This window comes from Chlamydotis macqueenii, chromosome 13, assembly GCF_036417535.1.
Source record: "Chlamydotis macqueenii isolate bChlMac1 chromosome 13, bChlMac1.mat, whole genome shotgun sequence".
Taxonomy (NCBI): domain Eukaryota; kingdom Metazoa; phylum Chordata; class Aves; order Otidiformes; family Otididae; genus Chlamydotis; species Chlamydotis macqueenii.
Genome location: NC_141568.1, coordinates 18,597,792 through 18,623,743, shown reverse-complemented (window position 1 = coordinate 18,623,743; position 25,952 = coordinate 18,597,792). Strand labels below are relative to the sequence as shown.

General features: G+C 39.8%; 1 protein-coding gene across 2 annotated transcripts in view; it reads left to right on the top strand.

Annotated features, from left to right (window-relative positions):
* The window catches only part of FTO (FTO alpha-ketoglutarate dependent dioxygenase), a 236,324-nt gene extending 211,040 nt beyond the window's left edge, over nucleotides 1-25,284 (top strand). Inside the window, exons 9-10 of one of the 2 annotated variants that reach the window (XM_086758072.1) lie at nucleotides 2,653-2,781; nucleotides 21,559-25,284. In XM_086758072.1, the coding sequence (XP_086614198.1) occupies nucleotides 2,653-2,781; nucleotides 21,559-21,709 (280 nt within the window). In that variant the 3' untranslated portion in view covers nucleotides 21,710-25,284. The remainder of the gene's footprint in view (nucleotides 1-2,652; nucleotides 2,782-21,558) is intronic. The other variant, XM_086758073.1, reaches the window with a different exon arrangement.
* Nucleotides 25,285-25,952: the final 668 nt, after the last annotated feature.

Below are 25,952 nucleotides of genomic sequence, written 5' to 3'. Positions count from 1 at the left end.
TTAACTGGCTTGTTTCTGTTGGTTCTGCATTGTTTCTTTTCTCTTTTAGCATCACCATCGTACAGGTTAATTTGAACACCCTACTTTGGAAGATTATCATGTATCAATTTAAGTTCTTCAGTAAATTCTTTGTCAGAATGTGTGTTTTGATTAATTCAGTGCTCGGATGTTTTCCTTTTATTCCTAAATATCAATTTTGTTCACTGGTGATTACAAACCTCGTAATTGCTGGGTATGAGACAGTGATGTTTGCGTGTAACATTTGTCCCATCATTCCCTCAGTTTAGCGAGGATGTCTGATCAGCGCAAGCTCAAAGTACGTAGTGTTTCCAGGCCTTTTTTCTTGGTGAAAGTGCTCAATGAAACAGATACAAAATAAACACTTCCATGGATATAAAGTACAGGCAGGAACACTGGCTTGCAATTAAAACCAGGTTTGAGGGTCTGAAAAATTATTGAGAGAAGATTCAGAAGAGTGGGTGGTAGATAATCAGAGACGAAAACAGGTGAAAGATAATAACTACAACAATGAAGGACAAAGTGGAGGTATAAAAGTATAAATTGGAGATCTAAAATAAATTTAAACATATGAAAATTGGGTTGTAATTAAAAAAAAGAAGGGTGTGTAGAGTACCACTGCATCCCAGTCCTTATTACAGCCCGTAGGATTCTATCGATCTTTGATACTAATCTGTAAGCTTGCTTACTATTTGGTAGAAATAATAAGAAAATATTGGGAAGCCTATTAAAAACAAACACGTCCACTGTGAGTGAAGTCTTTTTGTTATTTCATATCAGTGTGGGGCTTAGAAAAAGCATACACAAACGAGCTCCACCAGCTTTTGGACAGCTTATGATGATGTTATTTTAAAGAGATGTAGGCAGGCAAGAAAACATCATCCAGATCAGTAAAAACGAAACTAGTTTTATCATGTAAGGCAACATAAGCACCCAGGCGAGCTTACAAGCAGTTCACAATGATAATCATGCTACAGAGTTTATGTACCTCGAAGCATTAATTGCTAATAAAACTTAAGGAGAAGAAAATAAGGCACAATCCAAAGAACAACGTGTGTTGTGTGCCTCTCATTTATCTGTTGAGAATTTTTAGTTTCAATTACCAAGGTAAAACAAGCTGAAGATGTGCGAAGCTAATTAAAAGGAAAACAAAAAAAACTCATTTTACATCTGTTTGAGGCCTCAGCACTTACGATAAAGGAAATTGAGCAATCCTGTGGAGTAAAATATTGAAGCACGTTTTTTGGTGGACCGGAGTCCACATTGGTGTACTAAAATGTAATAAGGAACTGTGGGAGGTTGGTAAAGAAGCAAGCGTATGAACATGAAACCAAGCGTATTCAAGGTCAGAAGAAGCAGCAAAAAGTTCAAAGAGGCCAGCTAAGTGTCATTTGGAAGCTCATTCTTTTGGGGCTTGATCTTGTGCCAATGAAAGAGAAGAGAGTAATAGCAATTGAATGAGTCCTGAGATACTTAATATGAATTACAGCAATAGACAAAAGATACTGCTGGCATAAAATGGGGCAAGTTATGAGTGCAGCTGAGGACCTTTAGGGTTCACAGGGCCTCGTAGATTTTTTTTAATTTCTGGTAATTCCTGTAACAACAAGCAAAATTTTTATTATAGGTCGTATATAGTAACTGTTTCTTCACCAACAATTAATTAAATTAATTATCTACATTATTATAGGGTACATGGAAGGGGGCAATTTATAGAGGACTTTGTAGCAGGTATGACTTATTTGGTCATTCCAAGAATCTGAGATCAAATTTGCTCAAATTTCTCTGCCAGGCTGCTGTGCTCAAGCCCCTTGAAGGCTGCCTGTTATTTCCTACCCACCTGTTACAGCGTCCTGTTCTTGGCAGTATGCCTGCTGTTTTAGGTTACTTTCATTAATCGGCCATAAGTTAATTTCTTTGCAGGCAGAATCTGTGATCTCATTATGTTGTCTTTAAAGCTGAAGGCCTCAGGTATTTTTTTTTTTTTACTTTGATATCACTGTAAAAAGATATTCTTAAGTTAAAGGACTGTGTCTCTGAGGACTCATTTGCTAGTCTTTGAAAAAGTGACAGTTGAGGCAATCATAAAGCAATATTCACATTTTTATTTAAAAATTACAAAATTCAGTGGCTGATGCAGCCGTGGAATGTGGATCGTGTCCTTAAAATAACGCACGCTCCATGGGTTGCCTTGCAGTGGTCCATAGAAGGATTATTCTTGCAGGCTGCCTGGTCTCAGGGCTGAACACACAATCGAGTCAGTGGTAACATGCCAAAAATAATTTTTCCTGCCCTGTGACATGTAATTCTTTTTCTAGGGGTTATGTGCATATTTTAGCTAGTAGCTGTGACTCTCCTTGTTGTACTCCTTTCTGATGTTTTCATAGCAGCCACGTGTTTACATTTGTGCTTTGAGATTTTTCTTTTCAGAGCAGACTGATCGGTTCTTTCTTTTTTCTTTTTTCTTTTTTTTTTTTTTTAAGATGGATGGCCATTACCAGTGCGTGGGAACAACAGTCAAACCTGATATGTTGCATACACTATGAGTTTAATGTTTTTTTCCCTTGCACTTCATTTCCCTAATGCTACCTGAGGTATTTCGAGACATACACATCCCTGTCTTCTGTCTTTCAGAGTTAACTTCAACTTGAGCAATAAAATCCGGGTGCTTTTTAGAGCATTAAATCTGGCGAGTGGAAATTTGTCGCGATGTCTTTCAGGACCACCAGGTGTATGTCAGAGAGGGGGAAAGCTGCTCCACAGGTAACTCAAGTCTCTGTGAGCAAGCCTGGTACATGAAGAAGCCATTTGTATCCCACAGAGTCCAGTAACGTCGAGCACGTTGCTGAGATTTACACAAGTCCAATCTATGCAACTGAGAAGATGGCTGCAGCAGGGGTGACCTGAATCACTGCTGCTCGTGCCTCAGAGCCTGTGGCACTGGTGGGGGTTTTGGTTTTTTTATTTGTTTTGGTTTGAGCTGGGTCAAAGCTACCGTGAAGGGTGCATTTTATTAAAGCCGGCAGCTGGAAAGCAGTTAGGTGGAAGAGCTCAGGAAAGGAAGCCACGTCGCCTCTTGGGCACGGAGTGGAAACACTGGGTCAAAGGTAATACATTGGCGAAGGCCCCGAATGTCTGTTTCCATGTCTTACCTAGGGTTGCCCCAATGCTTTTAGACAGAATTATTGTCAATGGTATTGATTAGATGTTCTGATAATCTGGCAAGCTTCCTGAAGTGTTAAATATCCTTCTTTCACATGGCATTAAGTGTGGAAGAAGTATATGTAACTGCAGGCGTAACTCTCACTGGACGCCACCAAAGTACGACCGCTCACCGTCAGTTGTGCTGTGCGTGCCAATTCCAGTTAGTTACTTGCCAGTCACTTCTAATACTTTCTAGTAATTCTGTGTACCCCTACTAAAACACTGGGTACTTCTAGAGTTTTAATTTACGTTTTTATCAGAAGAGGTTACACTAAAAGTTTTCTTTTCATCGGACTTAAAAAAATATGTGAATTAAATTTCTGCTGCACCTACAACATGTATACGTAAAAGTGTACACTCAAACTCAAAGGTGGGCAAAGAATTTTTTATTTAAAGCAATTTGTCAGAGCAGGAGCAAAGGTAACATTTGTACTTAGAAGTTAAAATTTTAAATGCGTCTTGGAAGAAAACCTAACTTCACGTAAGCTTCTAATTTCTTTTGCATCGACACATTGGTAATTGTTTTATCAACAAATTACTAGTGCAGAAAATATTATCAAGTTTTCAGTCTGCTTTAGCTTGTGCTTTGGAACAGTTAGGATGTGAGAGGAAGACCTGGATTTTCAAGACCTCTTCCTTTTCATTGGTGTGCACACATGTACAGTGACAGCTTCCAGATTTCCCATTTTCCATCACCACAAGCGTGAAAGAGCTGTTGCTCCCGATGAGATCAGAGGTCGTCGCTAGTTTTGTCTACAGGGTCTTGTGTGACATCCCGCCTAATCAACAGCTCCTCCCTACTGCCGTAATGGAGAAGGGTGGTAGGGCAGCCTGTAAGCTTGGTTGCAGCCCACAAGACAGCGCCCAAAATTCCCATCAGTCAAAATATGACCTGTTACAGAAAAAAGTGAGTTAATGATTGTATCTCTACATCAGCAAATGCACAATAAAGAGCTAGATTAGTAGAGATGAAAAATTTATTGTGAAAGTGCCACAGTATTATGAAAAACAAAATGATTCCATTGAGCAGTAGTTCTGTTACCATAATCCTAACGATAAACTCCGTTACAATAATAATAGGAGAAGAACTAATTGCAGCGAGGACAGGACAAATCTTTTTTAATCCTCGTTGTCATCTCAACTAAATCCAAACCTATTTGTATTAACCTTTGCTGACAGAGTCACATGATGGACATAATTTCTTGTAATTTACCAGCAGTAGATCTAACCTTTCTTCATCAAATATTCATAAAGGCATGATTCTCAATGATTTTCTGTCTCTTTTCATATTTACTGCTTGTTGTCGTCTTCCTTTTTACTATAATTTGAACACAATTGAAGTCAGATGGAATTAAAGTTAAATTGCTTTAGTGCCTACAGTACCTGAAAGCAAAGAATAACTAATTGAAATTTCTTACAAGGAGAGATCGTGCTGTACTCTGATGTGACTGCATTAAACAGTCCGAATGTCCTTGCCTTTCGAGGGAAAAAAACCAACCCAGATGAAATGACATCAGTTCTTGTCACTTGCATAACTCTGTAAAGTGTGTGTGTCAGGTACCTGCATAAAGCACAGACGGAATTAAAGCCTTACTGGATCTGCGGACAGTGTATCTGAGTCATGAACAGAGATGCTGTGGGCTTGCTGCCTTATTTAGGTGTGAATAGCAATAACCAATGAACGCAAATCAATGATGGTAATGTAAAACTGATATCAAGGTTGAAAATACATCAAACTGATTAAGGCAGTGTAGGACTGGTATGAGACTTGGACTATGCATCTTTTTCCATCGAAGAAGTTTAAGTCTGAAATACAATAATATACTAGCTGTAGAATGAGCACACTTCTCACTGGGTTTTTTTTTATGAGGAAATAAGGCTTTTTGAATGCAAACATAAGGTGAAAGGGCAAATATTAAACAGAACTTCATATACTTAAAATACTATAATGTGAGACATTCTCAGAAATACTTTAGACTGGTATATTTGAATTTAAGATGAGTAGGTAGATTCAGACTAGCTATAAGGAAGAAATTTTTTATGCTGAGGGTGGTGAAGCACTGGCCCAGGTTGCCCAGAGAGGTGGTGGATGCTCCATCCTGGAAACATTCAAGGCCAGGCTGGATGAGGCTCTGAGCAACCTGATCTGGTTGGGGATGTCCCTGCTCCTTGCAGGGGGGTTGGACTGGATGGACTTTGAAGGTCCCTTCCAACTCTAACCATTCCATGATTCTAGGTAATTATTGCAAACCTTCTTTGTGTTATGCTATGAACTCAAACTGTGCCTGTGAGCAGCTCCAGTAGACAATTTGGTATCACTGTGCTCATTCTCAGACTAGAATGAGGATAAGTGGAAGCAGCATAAATGATTTAAAATAAGTATAGCTTTAAAATACAATGCTTTTTAAGTAAGCGTAAAACGCATAGGCTTTATTTTTTTAAATGCAATGCTTTTTAAGCAAGCATAAAATGCGATGCTTACTTTGTCTTCATCACTTTGTTGTCCAATTCTGGGCGCGTGCCAGCCAGTAACTGAGCTGTTAGGCCCTTGCTTAACATTTTTCAGGTATGGCTGTCATTCTTTTTGTGAGCAATCCCCACGGTCTAATGTGATGAGCTGCTGAGAGCCGTCAGCTCCCATTTTTGTCACCTCCTGGTATTAAATCCCTGGAGAACGGAAGGTTCTAGCAGCTCCTAAGTAGTGAGATATTGCTCAAAATTAATGAAGAAGATGTCTTAAAGATGCATTTGTCGTAACTTTTCTTTTTGTGGAAAAGCAAGGGGGATTCTGTTGTTTGTGCCTGGTTCCTGTATAGCGATGATCAGATGAGGATTACTGATCAAAAACACTTGTTTCCTTCCTCATACCTGTTGTCATCTATGAAGAAGTGGATGAAGGGGCATTAAGTGACAGAGCACTTTCTGAACTTTAAAGGAAGGGGTTTACATTTTTTTAACCACAGAACTACATTTCTGGAACTTTTGCAGGTATGCTAAGCACACCTGTAATCTGTATTTCTACTAGCCTTTCATTGTGCTTTTTTCTCTGCCTACGGCATGCTTCGTAGGATTGGATTCTGATCTGAAAGCACATGGCCCACGGCTGCCAAATTAAGAGAGATAATTGAATGGTAAGATGGAGGTAGTAGTAGTAGCCTGATGGGAAGGAAGCACATTAAAACACACTAATTTCTTCATTGAGTGTGCCCAGATTTGTAGAATTCTGCTGAGGAGACTATGGTTAAAATACTGTATTTTTACTATGACCAACACAGGCGGAAAATCACAGGACTTTCCAGATTCATGGCAAACAGACATACTATCTCCAAAGGGCTTATGGCAGGTACAGAAAGAACCTAGTCCTGTTCTTCCACCAGTGTGTGGGGTGTAACAAAGGGAATTTGAAGCCAGATATTTATGTGTGGAAGAAATCATTACAACCTAGAGATATTTGTTTCCCCTTTTCCCTATCACATTATGTTATGAGGTTCCCTCAGTCTAGAAGTTTAATATATCCTGTAGTTGATGCAGTGAAATGTTCTCCAGCTTTCTAATGTAGCTGGTTACTCAAAAATAATAAAGATTTTGGTTTATAGCAGTCAGAAGGAACGAGACAATTAAAAGTTACTGTGCCAAAGTTACACAAGACATGAGTCTTGACATAAACTTTGAGTTTAGACTGTCTTTGTGTTTAGAGAATTTGTGATTAGCAGCATAATTGTAATGCTTATGGTAATTCCAATAGACAGTAGTGAACACTACACAGTAATTGAGATTGCAGATGGATCTCGGACACTTTAGCTTGTATAACTGTGCATTCAAAAAACGTGCACACCAAGTTAGCAGTCTGCTGAAAAACATGACTTCCCATCAGTCCCTTGGCAAGGGCGGCGTCACTGGCACTAATCAAGTTGGCCTCGTGGGTTGCCAGTGCGGCCTTGTGGGTTCCCAGGTGACCTTGGTCCTGTAACACGCTGACTGACTTTCTCCATTAATAGTTTGCTTGTGAGAGCTGGAAGGGTGACTTGCAATACAGCTGCTTTTTCCTGATTCTTCTGTGATGACGTTTTCAACAAGCAGATGATGTCCTTTCATTCAGCATGACCCTGTATACTTTGGTGATTCCGTTTTCATATCCTGAATATTTTTCGTAAATGACACGACAAATTGTAATATTAATTAAATATATGTGTGTGTACATACCTTTTGGCCAATTCTCTTTTCGCTTAAACCTATGTGTATTAAAAAATTAGACTTATACCTGTCTGTAACAAGTGCAGGGGAATGGAGAATATGGATGCTTCTGAAGGTTTTTATTCCCTGCATCAGAGTTTCTCCCTCCACAGTGGTATTGGGTTCAAAGGCTGAGCTGATACTTTTGGGACTTTGACAATAGAAGCCTTCCGTCTTCTTTCATTCTCCTGGAGCATCCATTCCAATTAGAATGTATAATTTTACAGCAAGATGCATTACAAGGAATTTTTAAAGTCTTACTCAAAGTACGCTCATTAGAGCATAGTTGTGTAAAAGTTGGAGCATCGTTGTATTTAGGATTTTTATGTCAGCTGTTTTGATTTCTATCACAAGTTACTAAATTTTATCTTTTTATCCCTTTGCTAGCTGTGTAACTGCGTGGTTTCCAGGCAGGAATCTTTTCTTGATTTGAAGATGTCAGAAATGAAGAATATTCTGTTCCTTTAATAGTTTGTCCCAGTGTGTGATTGACTTCATTGTAAAAAAAAACAGGCATATTTGAATTTCTCTGTGTTCTTTTTCAAATTCCAGCTTCTTCTGCTAGACAAGAGAGTTCTTTCATACAAGGTATTTTCTTTCAATCTATCAGTTTTAAATCTGTTAAGTGAAGCAAATTGAGTAGATCATTATCGTGTATTTTTCACCTGTCTTCACAGTCTCTTTTTTCTATACTGTACTTCTAAAAAGCCAGGAACAAGGTTATTCCATGTTACTCTCATATGTGTCTACATAGTGAAATACAGAAGGATTAGCTACTGTACTGGAAATTCATTTTGAGTTGTCTGGGATCATATCTGCATTGTTTCCAGATACAGTGTTTTTGAGCACAAACTCATCCATTTTCCAGTCATCTTTCTCCCTATCATTGCTTATAATTCTGTAGCACATTTGGTCCTGATCATTAAGTGACCTGGCAGGGCTGAGTCCTGTCCTCATGGGTTTTAACCGTTTCAGTCTCTGTTCTGTCTGCAAAAATTGTCATTTACTTTCAGAATACTGATGAAAATGTGACTAAGACCGGCCACCGTATAGGTCTCTGGAGGAATCCCTGATGAGGGCCACCATTCAGTAGCGACTCCCCGTTGATGTTTATCGTTATGGTACCTGGTAGCCATTACTTACTTGTGGTGTATGTTCTGTTGACATCCAGTGCTACTTGGGAAAAAAAATCATTCACTAGCTAGAGTAAATCAATTCATCCTATTCGTCCACAGTTTATTCTAGTAACTGAACTTATCATCTTGAAGGGTTTGTCCGACAAGATTTGTTTTCCAGAAAAAAAACATAATGATTGACATGGTTTATATATTTGTATTAGCTGTCAAATGAATCCTGTGCAGCTTTTCTGTTGCCTAATGATGTGCTACAGGGCCTGTAGAAACCTGAATCACTCCGTTGCCATGATAGTAACACTCTAACAGTCTGTAATTTTCAGAATTCAAATCAACATTATTGGGCCACAGAGTTCTTCAGTCTGTTGTAAGTTAATAACACAGCATGGTGCCACACTTTAATGTCTCTAAGAGGGCTGGTGGTGTGCAAGGATGAGTACCGTTCTTTTTTGTGTGTGTTCTGGAGCAAGTTGGGAAAAAAAATGTCTGAACACTGCTAAAAGCTTCCTGGCACAGCCCTAACTGCCTTCTGCCACTGGGTTTTTTACACTGGGAGATTATTTGATTCCTGAAATCAAGAGATGCAGAGAATAATACCCTTCATTGTTTCTGAGTAAAAAAAACCACAAAAGGCAGACTGGCAAACAAGACTTTAGGCCCAAAGTTTTCATAATGCAAAGGTGCTCTCCTGAAAATATTCTAAACTTTCTGATTAGAAAGGTCACAACTATCTCTAGAAGATTGGTGCCTGGTTCAAGTTATGAGACAACTGTAGATGAACAGTATTTTTCTAATATATTGTCAGGAGGAAAAAAAAGGGGGGAAGAAGAAATGCAGGGAGCAGTCCTCAAGGACTTGAAAAGAACCTGCGGTTACAGTGTGATTTCACCAGTATTTCGCTCTGGCTAGGCAGACAGGCCAACATTAAGTAAACTGAGCCTGGTAAAGTCATTAAGGCTTGGAAAAGGGAGATCAAACTGGTATATGTTAACAGAAAGTAGCTAACCCAGGCCTGTCACTGTGTGGGCAGGCAACAGTGTTCTACGTGCTCAACAGCGGTGAAATGCGAGAAAAGCTACAGAGAAAGTGGAAACGACAAACTCGGTAGGAGAAGGCCTAAGAAAATGGGCCTTTCATCTTGCTGAGGAGCATCATTAACTTCCCCTAAATGCTCTTACTGGCACTTCAGTAAACAGGAGAGCGTGTGAAATTCCCCTGTAGAACTGCACATATCTAAGAAATACAAACTACAAATTAATAACTCCTGGGGAGTGCTTAAGAAAGGAAAAAAGAGGAAAGAACACCTCCTGTTTACACCGAAAAGAGGAGGATTATGTAGCTGTTGCAAAAATCCTTAAAGTTTACCTTAATTCCTTGGCATTAAGACAGGTTGGAATAATAACCTTTCAGCAAAGGAAAAGGTTGAACGTACTTTGCATTTTAGATTAATATAATCACAATATTATTTGAAAAAGCCAACTAAATAGGAGGGATATTAGGTCTGTTGCATGCTCAGGGAAGTAGTGTTGCTTGTAACACAGGAAGAGAAATTTCGTCAGCAGGTCGTTGAAAGGAATGACTAAGGTAGCTCAGCTGGCAAGCAATACACTAGGAAAAATGTAGTCTGAAATAGAACATTCCTAGACAAAACATATGGAAGGCCAAGACCAGCCACTTTTCACAAAGTTTGAATAGCTCTTCTTTAGCAGACACAGAACAAAGGAAGACAAAACAGTAGGTCTCTTGTGAGAGTAATGAAATGGACACTTTTCGTTATGTATATTTTGATTTCCCATGAATCTGCACAAAGTTTAGAGGGATGGCACCCGACAAGAGAAGGTTTCTGTTTCCTCAGGCTCAAAAAATTACACCATTATCCACAGAATTCAAACCGGACAGTGTGACTCCTACGTAGGTTACTTGTCAGAAATCCCTGAAAAGTTCTGCTAGTACATTGTTGTAGTCTTGCGTTACTTCAGGCAACAGGTGGGAGAGTCATGCCCATTGCAAAATTAATTGGAGAGGGTGAGCCAGTGCAGCAGGGACTAGAGACTAAATGTGAGGATAGGGACTGGGGCAGGGATAGGATGGCTACCTCAAGCTCTTAAGAAGAGTTGCCGTTAATCCTGTCTATGTCTACGGCTGTGCATTGAGCAGTGACGTAGAGACCATCTCCAGGGACCCTACGCAGTGAAGCTTTTAAGCCTGGGCTGAACTTGAAATATATTTGAAAGTTCCACTGAGCTAAATGAGATCTAAAGATGTGACTATGCATTTTGCTCCAACCTGATAGAAGATTGAATCAGATCCTTAATTAACTAATGTGAGAGGTCTTTGGAATTCTGATGTGATATTTTAAGAGGAATTATGTGACAGAATAACGTGAGAGTAGCATTGCAGGTCAATCAGCAGATAACAGCTTCTCTCAGGTTTGTAAACCTGAAATTAACAAACTTCAGGTTTTGTAGCTATTTCATAATAAATAATTAGTCAAGAGAAAGCACATAGATGTTTGAGAATGAATTTGGATTGTGCCTTGCAAATACTAACAACATAACCCATCTGAACTGCTCTTAAGGCATTGGCACCATATACTTTATTATCGTTAGTGTTCCCTATGGCAATGACTTCATCCAAGAAGAATTTCAAGAGTAGTTGCATTATCTACTGAAAAGCAATTTTTTACTTTCTATTGAGGCAAGATAGTTTTACGAATAACTCTGAAGTTTACTCTCAAGGCCATTTCAATCGTCCGTAGATCTTATGATATTATGTTACCTTCTTTCGTTTCAAATTCACAGCATAAGAAAGAAAAAGAATGACATAAATTGGATGTTAGAAGAGTTCTGAAGATAGACATCAGAAGAATTCAAGAGTAAGAAGAGAACTCAGCATTATTTGTTATTTTCCATCCTAAAGTAAAAAGAGAACAAAGCATCAAAAGCATCAGTAGTGAGAGATAGCTCAAAGTCAGGACTATGTATCATAGCGTATAAAACAAGTGAGTTGGCACCACCGAAAGGTCTAAAGTCTTAAGTCTGTGGTTTAAAGTAATTGATATTGCAGTCAGAAAGATTCTTTGCACCACGGAAAAGAATATGAAGTTATATGCATTTGTTGCAGTAGACATTTTAGATTTTACCTCCTAGTAGCGTTTTGGTACTGAGTTGGGTGAATAAGTCTTCATGGTGCTGAGAGAACTCAAGTTCTCTGACAGAATGTTGTGGATTGGAATCTTGCCCTTTTTTTAAGCACTCGTGGAAATAACGTTTATGAAAGTAGGGCAGGATCAGATGCATGTAGTTTAAATTTATCGAATGCAATTGTACTCCATAAAGGAAAGCGTATTCCTTTCTAATCACTTCAAATCGTCGAGTCTGTCCAGAAATTTTAGTTGACATTAAAAATATTGCAGAATTACATTCATTGCAAAAATTTGTGGTATAGTAACGCTGAACTTTCACACTGAATTTCTTCCCTTAATGCAGTTGAAAATAAGAAATGCATTTATTCGCATTGTATTTGAGTGATGGTAATTATTTACAAGTTAAAGTAGAAAAGGATATTTAACATCTGTATATAATGTTTTCAGTTATTTGAAATGCAAAGGATAAATACAAAAAAAAATTCTGAGGTCTTGTTTGATAATCAGAAAGATTTACTCCACTTACAGAAGCAGAGAAGCAGCATGTTGAGCATATTGCTGCCCTATGATTTTCATTTTTGCCTGGATGTACTGCAGCATTTCCTGGGACATGAAGTCCATTTCTCTGCCAGCACTGGAATTTTTTTGGTGGTATAGTTTTATTGTGGTTTATCCATAAAACATCACTGAATAAAGCAGCAGCCGTGGAGAAATTCCGCAGTGATTGAAACGTGATTAGTTCCATGAGGCTTTCTTTCTTTATGCCTAAACTTCTTTTTCCTCTTTTTGAGCCTCTCTGCCTTTCTTGTGTGTGTTTTCTCATTTCCCTATTGTTTGTTCCCTCTTGCTTCTGTTTGACCTCATGTTGACCTAAAGGAAACTGTGTTTTAGTCCATAGGATTGCGTTGCTCTTATAGTATTAATTCCAAAATATGTTATAAATGTTCTGGTTGCAAGCTACAGCCGAGGTGCACAGCACAGGGAAGACGATGTAGTTTTGCGGCACAATAAACCTTTTTTGTTGTTGTTATTGCCTAAGACACGTAGGAGTTCCAAGGCCATATCTCTATCAGCCTGTCATCATTGCCTTTTGGCTGATGAAACATGTGCATTGATGGAAGTGGACCAGAGCTAGGGAGAGCTGTGTTTTAGGGAGAGTCTGGAAGGTGTGGGATTTTGAGGATGGGCTGTATTAGCAGCTTGCAGGAGCGACGCGGGAAGCACTTCAGGCTGGAAGGATTGCATAGCTTTGATGCCAAAAACATACGGCCCATTTCTGTCCAGGCTGATTTAAGGATCAGGTAATATGATTACTGTTAGTTGCATTCGGTCATGTTTCTTTTGATTTTACTTTCCACATATAACAAACAGGGGTTTGCAATACAGCAGTTGATTTTCATTAATGTGAAACGTTGTCCTATGGAAAAATGCACACTCACAAGGAAAATGTTTTCGCTTTCCTGCAGAAAGTAGGAGCCTACAAACCCTGAAGGTCTTTGGAAAATGGGATTGCGTACTTGAAATGAGGGGGCCATCCTCCTGCAGCGTCATCTGAAACCACCCTGCGTTTACGTTTTTCCTTAGCTATATGACATCCACATCAAAGGAGTACAAAAAGTAAAGTGGGACAGTAAATGATGCTGGAAGCATTAACTTTTTGGGTGGGATTCTTTTGGAAAATACAGTATCTTTTGAAAAATGTGCCATATGCATGGCTCGGCCCCAAATCTTCCGCAGTCTAATACTGGCAGGGAAGAGGGCATCCATAGCCCCCTGGGACGCAGGCTGTGGAGATTTCCTTTTCTCCTCTTTGTTGGTTTTTATTTCCATTTCCTTTTCCTCTCTTTTTCTCAGCCATTTAACGCTGTTCTGCATAACAGAGGGGAGCATCTGGCCCCAAGTAAACACCCGGTAAAATAAGTGGGGGAAGTTCACAGCTCCCTTGGTGCTATTGTGTCTGTCTGTCTGGTTGTGGACTCAACAAGATAACCATGCATCAGTTTCCATTGTCCAGGCTATCTTCACAACCAGAAGTGCTTGAAACCTTATTTTAATAGAAGCTTAGATTCTGGAGAATACTGTAAAATCTCTCCAAAGGCTCCAAATCAGCAATTCCATCTGTGTTCCTGCAAATGTAGAGAAACAATGCCCCAGCTGATTATGCAAACGGAATGAAAATAGTTATTTTAAAAGTGCATAAAATCAATACTTCGGGGAAAACAAGTCAGCTGTGTTTATACTCAGCGTATAGCAGACATTTTGTTTCTTTGTCTGAAAAAAGTCATAGGCAAGGAAGGATCGGAAGTGAAATAAAACAGCTGATCATACAGAGCAACAGAGGGGACTGGAAGATCATATGCCTCGGCAAAGGCTTACAGCATTTTAGGCTCCTTTTGAGAGAGTATAAATTATATTGAGGTTGATATATTTCTACATTGTTTGAAGTCAAAGGCAAATATTCTCAGCATAGAGGGAATAACTCGCATCCCATTGCTGATCGTGAAAAGTATGTAACTAAATCCACGTCTGTGGTGCTGAAAATTTCTGCCTAAATGCTGTCTCTTTCGGACTGCTGGGATTTTTTGCAAGTATGGGTATGAAGGAGTGTGTCTATAAATATGTATAAACGTGCTTCTCATACAGTCAGGATACATTGCTCGTATACGTACTATTCTGAAAACGGGAAACAAAAGCATCTGAGAAACAGGGCTGAAAGGGAACCATTTGTAGACCTATAGGTTAAATTGGATTAAACTTCATCTTTCAGCAAATGCCGTGTTATTTATTCAACATTTCTCTAGGGGATTTGCCTACCTCCTACACTTTATAGAGAGTAGTGATGTTTCTTAATTAAAAAAGCAAACAGACACGGAATGGAGGCAGCCCCACACAGCCGCTCTCTTGTGGGAATGGGAGGCGCGCTGATTTTCTCATGGAGGGCTTCTAGGTCTGTTGGACACAGGCCACAAAGGAGAGGAAAGGTTCTGTCCGGGGAAGTCGGGTTTACATTGCACATCTGACGGCAGCACTCTTCTTGGTGGTATTACGGTTGCTGCAGTGCCATCAACTTGGTGTTCCCCTTTGGCAGGGTGGAGGCGGTGGACGTGGTGAGGAAGGTCGTTGATAATCTCATCAGAAGGATCTTTTGGGTAGATTTCTGTTTATTAATTCACCCACAGTGCGGATTAATATATTGGAGAAAGGAGCTTCTTGTGTCTCTTCTTCCATTCTTCCCACCTGGAGCTGGAAGGTTTCTGAGGTTTTGGAGCGTTGTTTTACAATCCCCACTCTGTAGCTGAAGATACTGCGTGCAGCAGATCTTATCCTTTCCCACATTGTCAGCTAAATAGATTAGAAAGACTGAAATATATTTTTACATATTTTAATTAATATTGTAGCTAAAAAACCATTGAAAATTTATTTTAATTTCTCTACAGTTAAGGGAAAGCAAAACATTCTTTAAAAATACTTTTGTGAGTTTTTCCTGTGTTTCTGCAAATACACGTGGAACATCGGTGCACCACTTGAAAACTCTTTGCACTTGGACTCCACCAGTGCTTTGGTTGCTGTTATTTCAACATTTGGATGGTACTGACAATTTTGAGTTTTTCTGATATTTACCTGATTTACAATTTGAGTAATAATAGGAACTCTGGCATTTTCAAGTTCATGGAACCATCACTTAAATCTCTTCAGTGTCAGGTTCACTGATCTCTCCCCTACCTCTCCGTGGAACAGCAAAATGCACTCTGCAGGGCAGTACCGAACAATGGGTTCTGCTGGAGATTCACTTTGTAGAAGGACACACAAGGATAGCGCTGGCTGTTTTCAGCCTGTCCTACTATGTCACCAGTGGTGCCTCAGGATATTTTTGCAGCGTCCTCATTTCCAGTGGAATGGCTGACTTCGGAGGCGTAAGGCTCTTGGGTCAGCGACTGTAAACTTTGGTTTTGCAGGAACGGCCAAATGCATCAGTGACACAAGCCATTGTCAAGTTTTGAAAGAAGCAGACAGGAAGCGTCTTCTAACGTGCCATCGTGTGTATTTGTACTTGCATATTTGTGCGGCTGATACGTGTCCCTGCTCCTTGCAGGGGGGTTGGACTAGATGACCCTTGAGGGTCCCTTCCAACCCTAACCATTCTATGTTTCTATGATTCTATGGTTTTTTTCTTGGATTAAAATTTAACTAGTATTGCCTCCAACCCTTCCGAAATCTGGCATTCTCTTTTCAAGTTTCTTATCTGGAAACAAACTCATTTTGTCCCTTCTATAAATGCAGTCCCGGTCCCAGCCGTTACTTACGGCTGGGCACGCTCTGGTTACAGCGCAGGAAAGAACATCAGCGGTGACTTAATGTAAATGGGGCAGACTCCTTGGGAGTACCCTGGGGATTAGATGTTCAAAAGAATGAAGCACTGTGCTCTTTCCATCTGGCCACTTCATTTCACTGCCTGTTTGGGACCAGTACTTCTGAAATCCAGTCTGCAAAGTCAAATATTGATGTAATTTGATTTGTTCTTAAAAGGCAGAGTAAACCTGGGAAGGTTTTAGTTGTGCGGAGTCACAGCAGGGACAAGCATGGAACAACTGAAAGAAATACTCTCTGCCAAGGCTGACAATTTTCTGATTGGTTAATTAAATAAGCTAAGAAAATCTTTGGTTCACGGTTTGTATTCAGCTCACTAACTTTCAAAATTACATTTTGGTGTGAAAAAAAACCCAGAATTCTGTTGGTGATAAAGACAAAGCATTTACAGCCATATGAAGAAAACATCTTTCATAGTGTTGTATTTCAATAAGTTTCCATTTTCTCCATACTTTGTTTTTCCAGTAAACAGTTTTTAGGGTACAAATTATGAAAGTTAATCATAATACCAAGAGAAAGATTTGTAAATTATTGGCTTGATTATGTTTTACAGATTTGAAACAAAGAGATCAGAAAACATCCCATGCTAACCCTGTGCCATGATGAGGCATTAACTAACCCCCGTTTTCCAAACACCCTTCCGTTTTGGTGAAGTTCCAGCTGAAATACTGATTTTTGTATATGTTATTTCCTCTAAAATAAGCCAAACCAGAAATGAAGATTTCAAAATATTTTTAACTATAAACAAGTTTGGCTCCAGCTCCCTATGTAAATCTCATGTCTTAGATTAGGTCTCCAGGAAAAAAAATGCTCCCAGGAGAGCATAGGAATGGTTTCCCTCTGATATACCTGATCCTGGCTGGAGCTCTGTGCGAACTGAATAACAGCTCAGTGACACCTTTATTCTAGCGTGAATGGAGGCAGGAAATAACTCCCATACAAAACATAATAATGTGAGGAATGCTGGAGTAAGCATGCATGGGTGAGTGTGTATTTTGTATATGCAGAGCAAATATCCCATTTTCCCGTTCTGACCAGATGGCCAGACCCATGTTCCTCGACTTACCTTACAAATTTCCACGTGATCTCCATTGGTCTTCAAACTGCCAGGCGTAGGCAGCTAAATTTAGTACCCTCTCGGGAACTGGGCTGGTCATATCATCTCCTCACTCCGTGGAGCCTGAGTCGCAAAGTGACACCTATTGATCTGATTTGACTGCACTTCTCTGCAGTAGACAAACAGTGCAATAGAATCCAGGGACTCTAATTAACAGTACCTTATTTAGATTCCTAGGTAATAACTCTTATTTGCATTAATCACATTCATCAGCAGAACCCAGGGCTGCCTCCTGGTTTATATGCATTCCTGTTCCTGACAACAGAACAAAAAAGTATCTGCTCTGAGAAAAAAAGAATGGTTTGAGTGTATTGATACTTATTAGTGAATAGTTGCAAAACTTAACTCTTACAAAGAAGTCTGGTTTTCAAATCAATGGCTCACGCATTACTGTAAAATATATTGATTAAAAACAAAGCATAATGTTAGTCATTTAGTCAGTAGAGTGATGCAATACTGAAAGAAATTTATCCTTTGACTTTTGCATTAACCTTTTATTGACTGCTTGCATACTCATAATTAACACACACTTTAGCTAGCATGGTTAATTTTAGCTTTGTGATCAGTGTCCTCTGATGTAGCTGACATCCCGATGATCAAACTGTCACCGCGGCCCAGGGGACCACAACCAGGCAACTGTCTGTTTTGGTGAATGCCGACCCGCCCGTGGTGAAGTGAGCCCCTTCCCAGGGAAAGCAGCGTCAGTTGCCATACAGGCATGCAGATGTTGGTCATCACTTAGTTGAGCTTCTATTGCTATTCAGCTGTTGGTAAATATTAATGAGCAAGGTCCATTTGGCAAAAATAGACAGAAGGGGGATCCAAAATCTCTGAAGTTTACAGGGGAGAGGTAGTGAGAATGTCCACCGCACCAGTAACTAACTGTTCCTTAGAAATGGCTTTTTAATTGTAACTGGCACGGGTCTTGGTGGTTTTAATAAGAAAGTAGGGAGCATGGAGGTTTTTTTTTCTGCACATCTTCAGGCGAATCATCCCTTCTGTAATATGGTGATGAACACATATTAGCAAGGTGTTGGAGCTGAATTGCTCTGAAATATTTTATGGCAGTTTTTCTCTTCTGACACAAATGCAGTATGAAAGATGCCTCTTGACTGGGCATCTGTATCGCAGAGCCTGTGTTATTTCCACTCCTAACACATTTTGTTCCTGCAATATACACAAATCTACTCTCTTTTGGAGATTTGACTTTATTAACTCAAATAACAGTTTTTAATTTATATATATATAATATTTTAATTAACTTATAATATTATAAATCTTAGTACTTTCCCACTACCACCATACTTCGATGTTGGCAGTGTTTCCCACACGGAGCCTCATAAATTCTTTGGTATCTGGGAAAGGATAGAATTTCTGCTTATCCTGAGTGATCATTGCTAACTTATGTTAGCTATCTTTCACCAGATACAAAGGAATTTGAAATTATTCTGTGCAATTATTTAAGTGATTGTTCTGCTTCCGTTTAAGATGTTGCTGTCCTTTTGCAGGATCTTCAGGCTTGTTGCTCTGCTACAAATTAAAGACCATTGTAGGAACAATTTTTCCACTGAAATTTATTAAAATCAATAGTAATATACTCATCTGGAAAAGACTGTTCTTGCACCCTAATTCTGTCTCAGAAAGTACGTATTTGGGTGACTTGTGGATGCCGTTCAGGTGAATTGCTCAATGCATCACCAGGCCCAGCAATGACTGCTTAGAACCCAGCCCCATGTCTATGAGCAACTTGAGGTGACTTTGATGTCAGCAGATCCAGCACAGGGATTGTAATTTTGGTCAAAAATATAAAAGTGTAACATTCACTGCTATTCTTGTGAGTGATATAAAGGAAAACAATAGAAATCCTGGGCAAAAAGACAAAGGAGCTGTGGGATTGCAGAACTTGGAATTTTACGGCAGTGCTTTCCCCTTTTTTCATACTTTTGCAGTGCACCGATGCCTTTCTGTCATCAGGCTTGCAGAGGAGGTCCAAGGACCTGACACACTTCCATTCCCCTAATCCCTCGCGGGGAATGCGATACAGCTAAAACTTCCCAAGCGCGTGGTTACCTAGAAGTTAAGGCACATGCTTGGTTGCGGGGTGACCTTTCAGAGGTGGCTCTGCTGGTAAGGAAAACAGAGAAGGGAAAGGAGCAACTGGAAGAGTTGCTCCTGGGCTGCCCAGTCACAGCGTCACCGTGACTGGTGACATGCTTACAGTGACGTGAAGGCCCAGACCCCACAGGTGAGGGAAAAGCTGGTCAATCCATTTGTGTGAGGGGGAAAAAGGGACATTAAAGTTAAAAAACAGGGCTGTGAAATGATGAAAAAGCTAAAAGCCGGTACGTTTTTCCTCTCCGTGAAACCTGTGGTGTTAATAGCAGATGTGTGAGAGGGAATGTTTATTATTCGAAGCTGGGTTTTGCAGGCCACGTGACATACCTGCAGTATCTCCCGGCTGAGCTTCTTCATTTGTCATCTGCAATAATCTCTACACGGTTAATTTATCCACTTTTGGAATGAAATGCTTAAACTGGAATATCTTATACTAGCCAGCAAATTGAGCGTATTATTTTGTGCCAAGACAGAAAATAAAGCAAGATTTTAATAGCCTTATAGAGTTATGCTGTAATTAGTTTCAGCTTCCCCTGCATATCCATTTTCTCCTGTTCCTTTTTATAATTTGGAAAATGTCTTCAGAACATGATGGTACAATCAGTTAAGTACCTCTCAGAACTCATACACTGAACTGCGTTTGCTCTAACAACTGTTCTAAAGCAGCCGGCAAAACAAATCCTCTGTTATTCCGTACAGTGCAGCTTATCAATGCAAACAGTTTAATATTTATGCTAAGAGGATTGTCACAAGTAGCTTCTGTTCCTTTAATTCTTGTTTTAAATAAATAATGAGAACATTTAAACACATTACTCTTCCCAGGGCCCTGAGGTCGGCTAATCTTATTATTTATGAAGTGATGTGCTACATAATAGTACTTAGTGCGTGTTAACAGATGCTATTATCAGGGGCTGATGTGGAGAGCTGAAGATATATTGGAATGTTACGTGTTAATACTGTCCTTGCAGCGTAATGTACGATGGATTGAGTGCCCAGGATGCTGGTGCGGCAATTAACCACGCACCAACATGGGTGTAAAGCTGAAGTATGTTTTCTCCCAGGGGTTAGGCTGCCATTAATAATTCCCAAGAGAAGAGGACATCTTTCATGGGGAAACAGCCTCTTCTAGAAGGCTGGCGGTGTAGAGAAGTTGCATGTGTCAATATTTTTAGAGTTTGTTTTACAGAGATGAAAGGCACATACATGTGCTTTATAGAACATGAATTTTAAAAACTGTCTTACAGGAGGTAAAAATATATTTCTGCAATTTGCGTGTTATCTCCTTGAAGAACGACATACACCTGCAGTACGTACCAAAGTTCTAGTAATGCCTAGCATTTTTCTTTGTCTTTCCCCATTGCAAATATTAACTAATTAATCAGCACCATGCAAATTGTTTGAGGGGAGGGGAGAAAAGAGGGGGAGAAATCCTCCTGGAGCTGTGACAATTTTTTTTGATGCAGCATGTTATATTACAGCCTAATCTTAAGAGATGTGGCGGTTGCCACTTATAAAACTTCCCTCTGCAGGCTGCAGTTCAGTTGAATATTATAATTAGACTTCACTAGTATTGATGAATAATCCATTTAATAAAAAACACTGTAATTTAAACATTTTCTCTGGAGACTAACATACACTAACCCCTTAATTTAATTTTATTGAAGTTTTGCCCACCTATTCATCATTGGAAGTTGTTATTAACCTCCATTTCCATTTATCTTTATAGAATTTTCTCTTTTTATATTGCCTTTTTCAGAGCTAAGCAGGTTGATACACTTGTAAATCTCCAGAATCTACAAAGCGAGTCCGGCTTCTTTAATATTATTTAATCTATCCCCCCTGACCTTAATGCAGTAAATTCAGTTTAATCTTTCTCAATAATCTAGTAATACATTGGAAACCGGCAAACATTTAAATCTGATAATGGTTTAATCACATACTTTAAATAACAGCTGAGATAATGAAAAAATAATTCACCGTCTAAAGGTACACTAACTGAGTTTTCTCCGTGATTGGCTTTTTGAGAAATCCCTATAGAAAATACAAAGCCTGCGACAGAAGTCAACTTCACTGTAAATGAACAATCCATTTGGTCAAAAGATGTGGTATTTCTTTTTTATTATCATCTTTCTCTTTAAATTAACGCACAAATGTATCCTCGCTGAGTATTCAGTTTCTTGATACGGTTTTACTGAAGTAGTTCATCTGCCTACCTTTCTTTTCAGATGCCAGTCAGAAGCAGCAGAGAGCTTGCCGGAAGACCAGAAACCAGAATGCCATCCCTTCTGGACAGATGATGAATGTAATATGCCCATGCCATATGATCTTGAAGAAGTAATTGCTAATCTACAGTATCTTGTTCAGCGGGTAAAATAACAAGTGACCTTCCAGCCTGGAATTATTGATGCTCATCATTTGGAGCAAAGCCTTTTAATTTAACATAAATCTTCTCAGATTTATGACTCCTTGATCGTGTGTTATTTTATGTGTCAATGCAGATTTTGCTGCTCTTCACAGTACCACAGTACCTTAGTTATGGTCTCATAATAAAGACCAGACCCCAAATCTACAGAAGTAGGTGGCTTTTAAGACCTGCAGTCCAGAACACTGGCCCTGAGTTCTTTCTTCCTCCACTCCAATTCCCAGTAACCCTACAGCCCATGGATAGCTGTGTTTCCACAGGTTCCCCTGGCATCTGAATTGCAGCTTCCACAAGTGCCTAGAACTACCTCTGGCTTAGCAGGTTTGAGGAACGCAAGGTGTAGCTCACACCTGTGACAAAGCAGAATCCATGATCTGGGCACCCCAGTGAGAGGCCAGCTTGGGGTGAGCCTGCTGGGTGTCTTCAGAATAGAGCTGTGACTGCTTCATCCACTAACATAGAGGTGCAAGAGACAGTGGAGAAAGTCCTTTATGCGATGGCTCCTCATTAGAGCGTTTCTTTCCAATGAGGAACTCTGGTGGAGCATCCTGACATGGATCCCAAGACTTCCTTGCTGGTTTTCATCATGGCAATTGAGTAGTGCTGGGAGAAGTTTCTGGTGTGGATCTGTAGCTCCGGGGCTCCCTGGAACTCAGAATTCGGCTCCTAACTGTTGCTTTATTTCTACATGTTGTGAATCCTATTCTGAGGCCAGGTTTCCGAGGCCATTGTCTAAAGAGCTGATGGACCTGAGTAAGAGTTTTCATTTGGGGTGTCAGGTCCCCTGACAGATTACATTTAGGTTGTGTGATACTGGGCATTGCAGCATCCATGTTGATCTAGTGAGATCTATGAGAACAAACCCAGAAGAGTATGAGAAAAGAAGCTTTGAGATCTGTTTCGTAAGAACATGCTATAAAGAGAACAATTGTGTGTTGGATGATACAGGGCACTCCTGAATGAGAGCGCTTTTTCGTTTGGTTAGGTTGCTGTTTTAACTTGAGCTGGTGCACGCCTTTTCCTTTGCCATAAAAAGCAGAAGAAAATCATACGATGGTGAAACAGCACTCAGCCTGTATGACCACTACAAAAGAAACCAGTAGGAGTCAAAGCTTGACGTTGACACCAAGAAAGGAATACGCCTCCTGCATTAATCTCTGTTTAAATTCACCGTTGAGGCCAGGCTTACCCAAAGCATACCAGCGTATGCTGGCAGAGCACTCCATGTGCAGATAAAGCTTGCACTGCCGAAAATTGTGCTTTTGACTGTGTAACGTATGCCAGACCTCCCTGCAGCTAAAGCAGCTGTGCCAGCATAAATTCAGTTTTAGTGGTATAAAACTGAGTCCACACCTACCAGCTTTTGCCAGGACAATTATATCGAGTGGAGATTGTGCCTCGTAACACCTTCAGCGTAGCTGTGCCAGCAAAAGTATAAAGACCTCTGTCAAGCATTTTCATTGTCATCCTGGACTTCTTCGAAAACCGTTTAGCCACCCTTTAGAATGTAAAGACTCCCTGAAGAATAAATAATTATTTAAAGTCAGTTTGATTATTATTACAGCCTTGATCCACACATTTATGTGTTGTCTCGTGCCACGGATTTCTTAACGTCTTTAAATACTATGTTATGGGCACAGCTTTTTCATTCCTGCGCTAGCTAAGGCTGGCTTTACCAGTGGGCAAGCAGCATCTCTTTGGATTAATGCCACGCTAAGTACTGTTGACTTTGGAGATCGCTTAGAGAAAAGCTAGCGGAAGATGTGAGAGTTCTGCTTCTGAAAAGGCAGTCCTCACAGAAACAGAGATTACTTTGGAAATGAGCACGATGAATTCAAACAAGCTAATGATGTAACACTGTTAACACAGCATTTGAGGGGATTGTTTGTTTGTTTATGCTGTTACTTTATGATTATTTTGTGTTTAATTAAGCGCTGCTAGAAACCATGGAGATGGCAGCATTGAAATGAATCTGGCAGCCACAAAAGGTAGAGAAGGCACATCAATGTTGTAGTTTGTAGCTGAAGTGGAGGCACAGCTATTAAAAAATGATTGGCAAATAATTATTTCCAGCAGTAGTGAAAAGAAAACACTGGGTTTCTCCCTGTTTTAGGAAACCGCTGGCAGCAATAATAGAATTTTTAAAAATACATTTTTCTGGGTCTTGCCTGTGCTGACGATAGAAGCTAGTGAATTAGCTGAACTAGTACAAGCCTCAGTGCAGTCAGAGAGCCGTGGATGGCAATGACATAGACAAATGAACACTTTTGGAGTGGATAAGACCTAAGATTCACTGGCAAAATACCAATAATCAAGTGGTTAAAGAGGATTAATGCTCTGTGCTGCATTCCAGTCTCACATCGTCTAAATCAGTGTAACTTGATTGAGTTCAGTTGAAATAGAGAGGTGTAAGAAGACTTCATCTCTCCAAAGCCCACAGGAGTTGATAGCAAAGACACGGGTGAGTTTGATGGAGCTGTTTGAAGCATGCAGTAATGCCAAAGGGTACCCCAAGAGGAGAAGATGCTTACAGGTAAATATCTATTTAAAAAGTGACAGATCAAGTGTAAATTATTGCTGTGTTTGGATTACTTACTAGAAGCATACAAAAACTTTAAAGTTTTCTTTATTTTATTCAAATAGTTGTAATCTGGCTCATGTTGCAATGATACTTTAGCAATCCATTTATATCCCAGCATTAGATAACCCAATTCCATTTTGGATGAGCTGAAAGACACAGCCTCTAATGGATGTTCTGTCTACAGCAACCGTTTGCCAAGTCTGGATGCTCTGGATGCTGGCAGGAGGACCAAGGTCAGGTTTTTTTCAGGGAAGAGGTGAGAGCATAAATTAGCTTCTGACATGAGATTCAGTGATTCTTTTTAAATGGTGAAGTTCACGACTTTGCTTACATTTACTTTTCATCGGCCATGAAAGAATTAAGGTAAAATAGTTCACTTGCACGTGTGCGTCAGGCTAAATGGATTACAGAAGATACAGATCTGTTTGCCTGTCTGCACTTGCCTTTAGACAATATTCATCAATTTTACAAAAGCTACTGACTAAACATGGAACCAATACAAATTAAATGCTCGAGGCAAGGGCTTTCTTTAAAAAATCTGATACAGAGTTGGTTTTATACTGATAGAAAGAAAATGTTGGCAGAAAATGAAAAACTTCTATTGTTTCTGTAATGTGGGGGATGAAAGGTAAAGGCCGTTTTAAAGTATTTGATAGAAAACTGCTGTGTTATGCAATGTAATTAGAAATGTTTTTATAATGCTTTATTCATATCTCTGTATATTAAAGTATTTTATCCTCTAGGTCCTTTCTTCTTGTTAAAAGGTTATGTAAATAAAAAATATTAATCTCAGTACAGTAGATTTTAAAGGCATTGTGCTTATGCTCTGAGCTTTACAGCAGATTCTGATTATCTAAAGTGTAAATAAGAATGTCTTGAGTAATCACCGACTGGAAACTGTCCAGGATGGGTAACATGCAACATAATAAATATCCAAATCTGTTGTCTTATTTTCATCTGGATACATTTTTTGTTTCACTGGTGATGATGCAAGATGCACTTCAAAATCATACTAGACTTCTTAATGCTGTGGGACAGGCTCAGGGATTCCAGTGCCATAACAGGAAAAAAAAAAGAAATGAATACTAAAATCCATCAAGAGAGATGGATAAAATATTGGAGTGTGTTAAGAGCGGGCGCTGCTCCTTCCTCAGTTCCTGTAGCGCTGTTCCATTAGCCCTGGGTCATGCAGTGGAATTTTGGCTAACATAACAGATTAAACTGGCCCAGGAGCTGATGTCTAAGCCGGGATGAGAGGAGGGGAAGAGAGATGAGATGAGATGCACGTGGGATGCAAGGGATGGGCTTTCTCAAGGCCGCAGCTTTATTAGCTGAGCTCATATGGGAGCCATCGAGCAGTGACTTGTACAGTGCGGGTCAGGATTTCTCCCTTAATTGTTACCACCTGGGGCAAAACTAATGTTGGCATCTTAATCCCCCTCGTGCCCCCGACAGCTGGTTCTCGGCTTTCTCCTAGGAGCTGACCACGGTCTTCTTGCACCAAGGTGACAGAGTTGGGAGGAGTGGTTGTTCCATTGTAGTGACCAGCGTGAGAAACCCTGATCCCCAGCTTCAACCTCTGTCTTACTACTCCTCCGTGGGCTGAGTACCTCCAC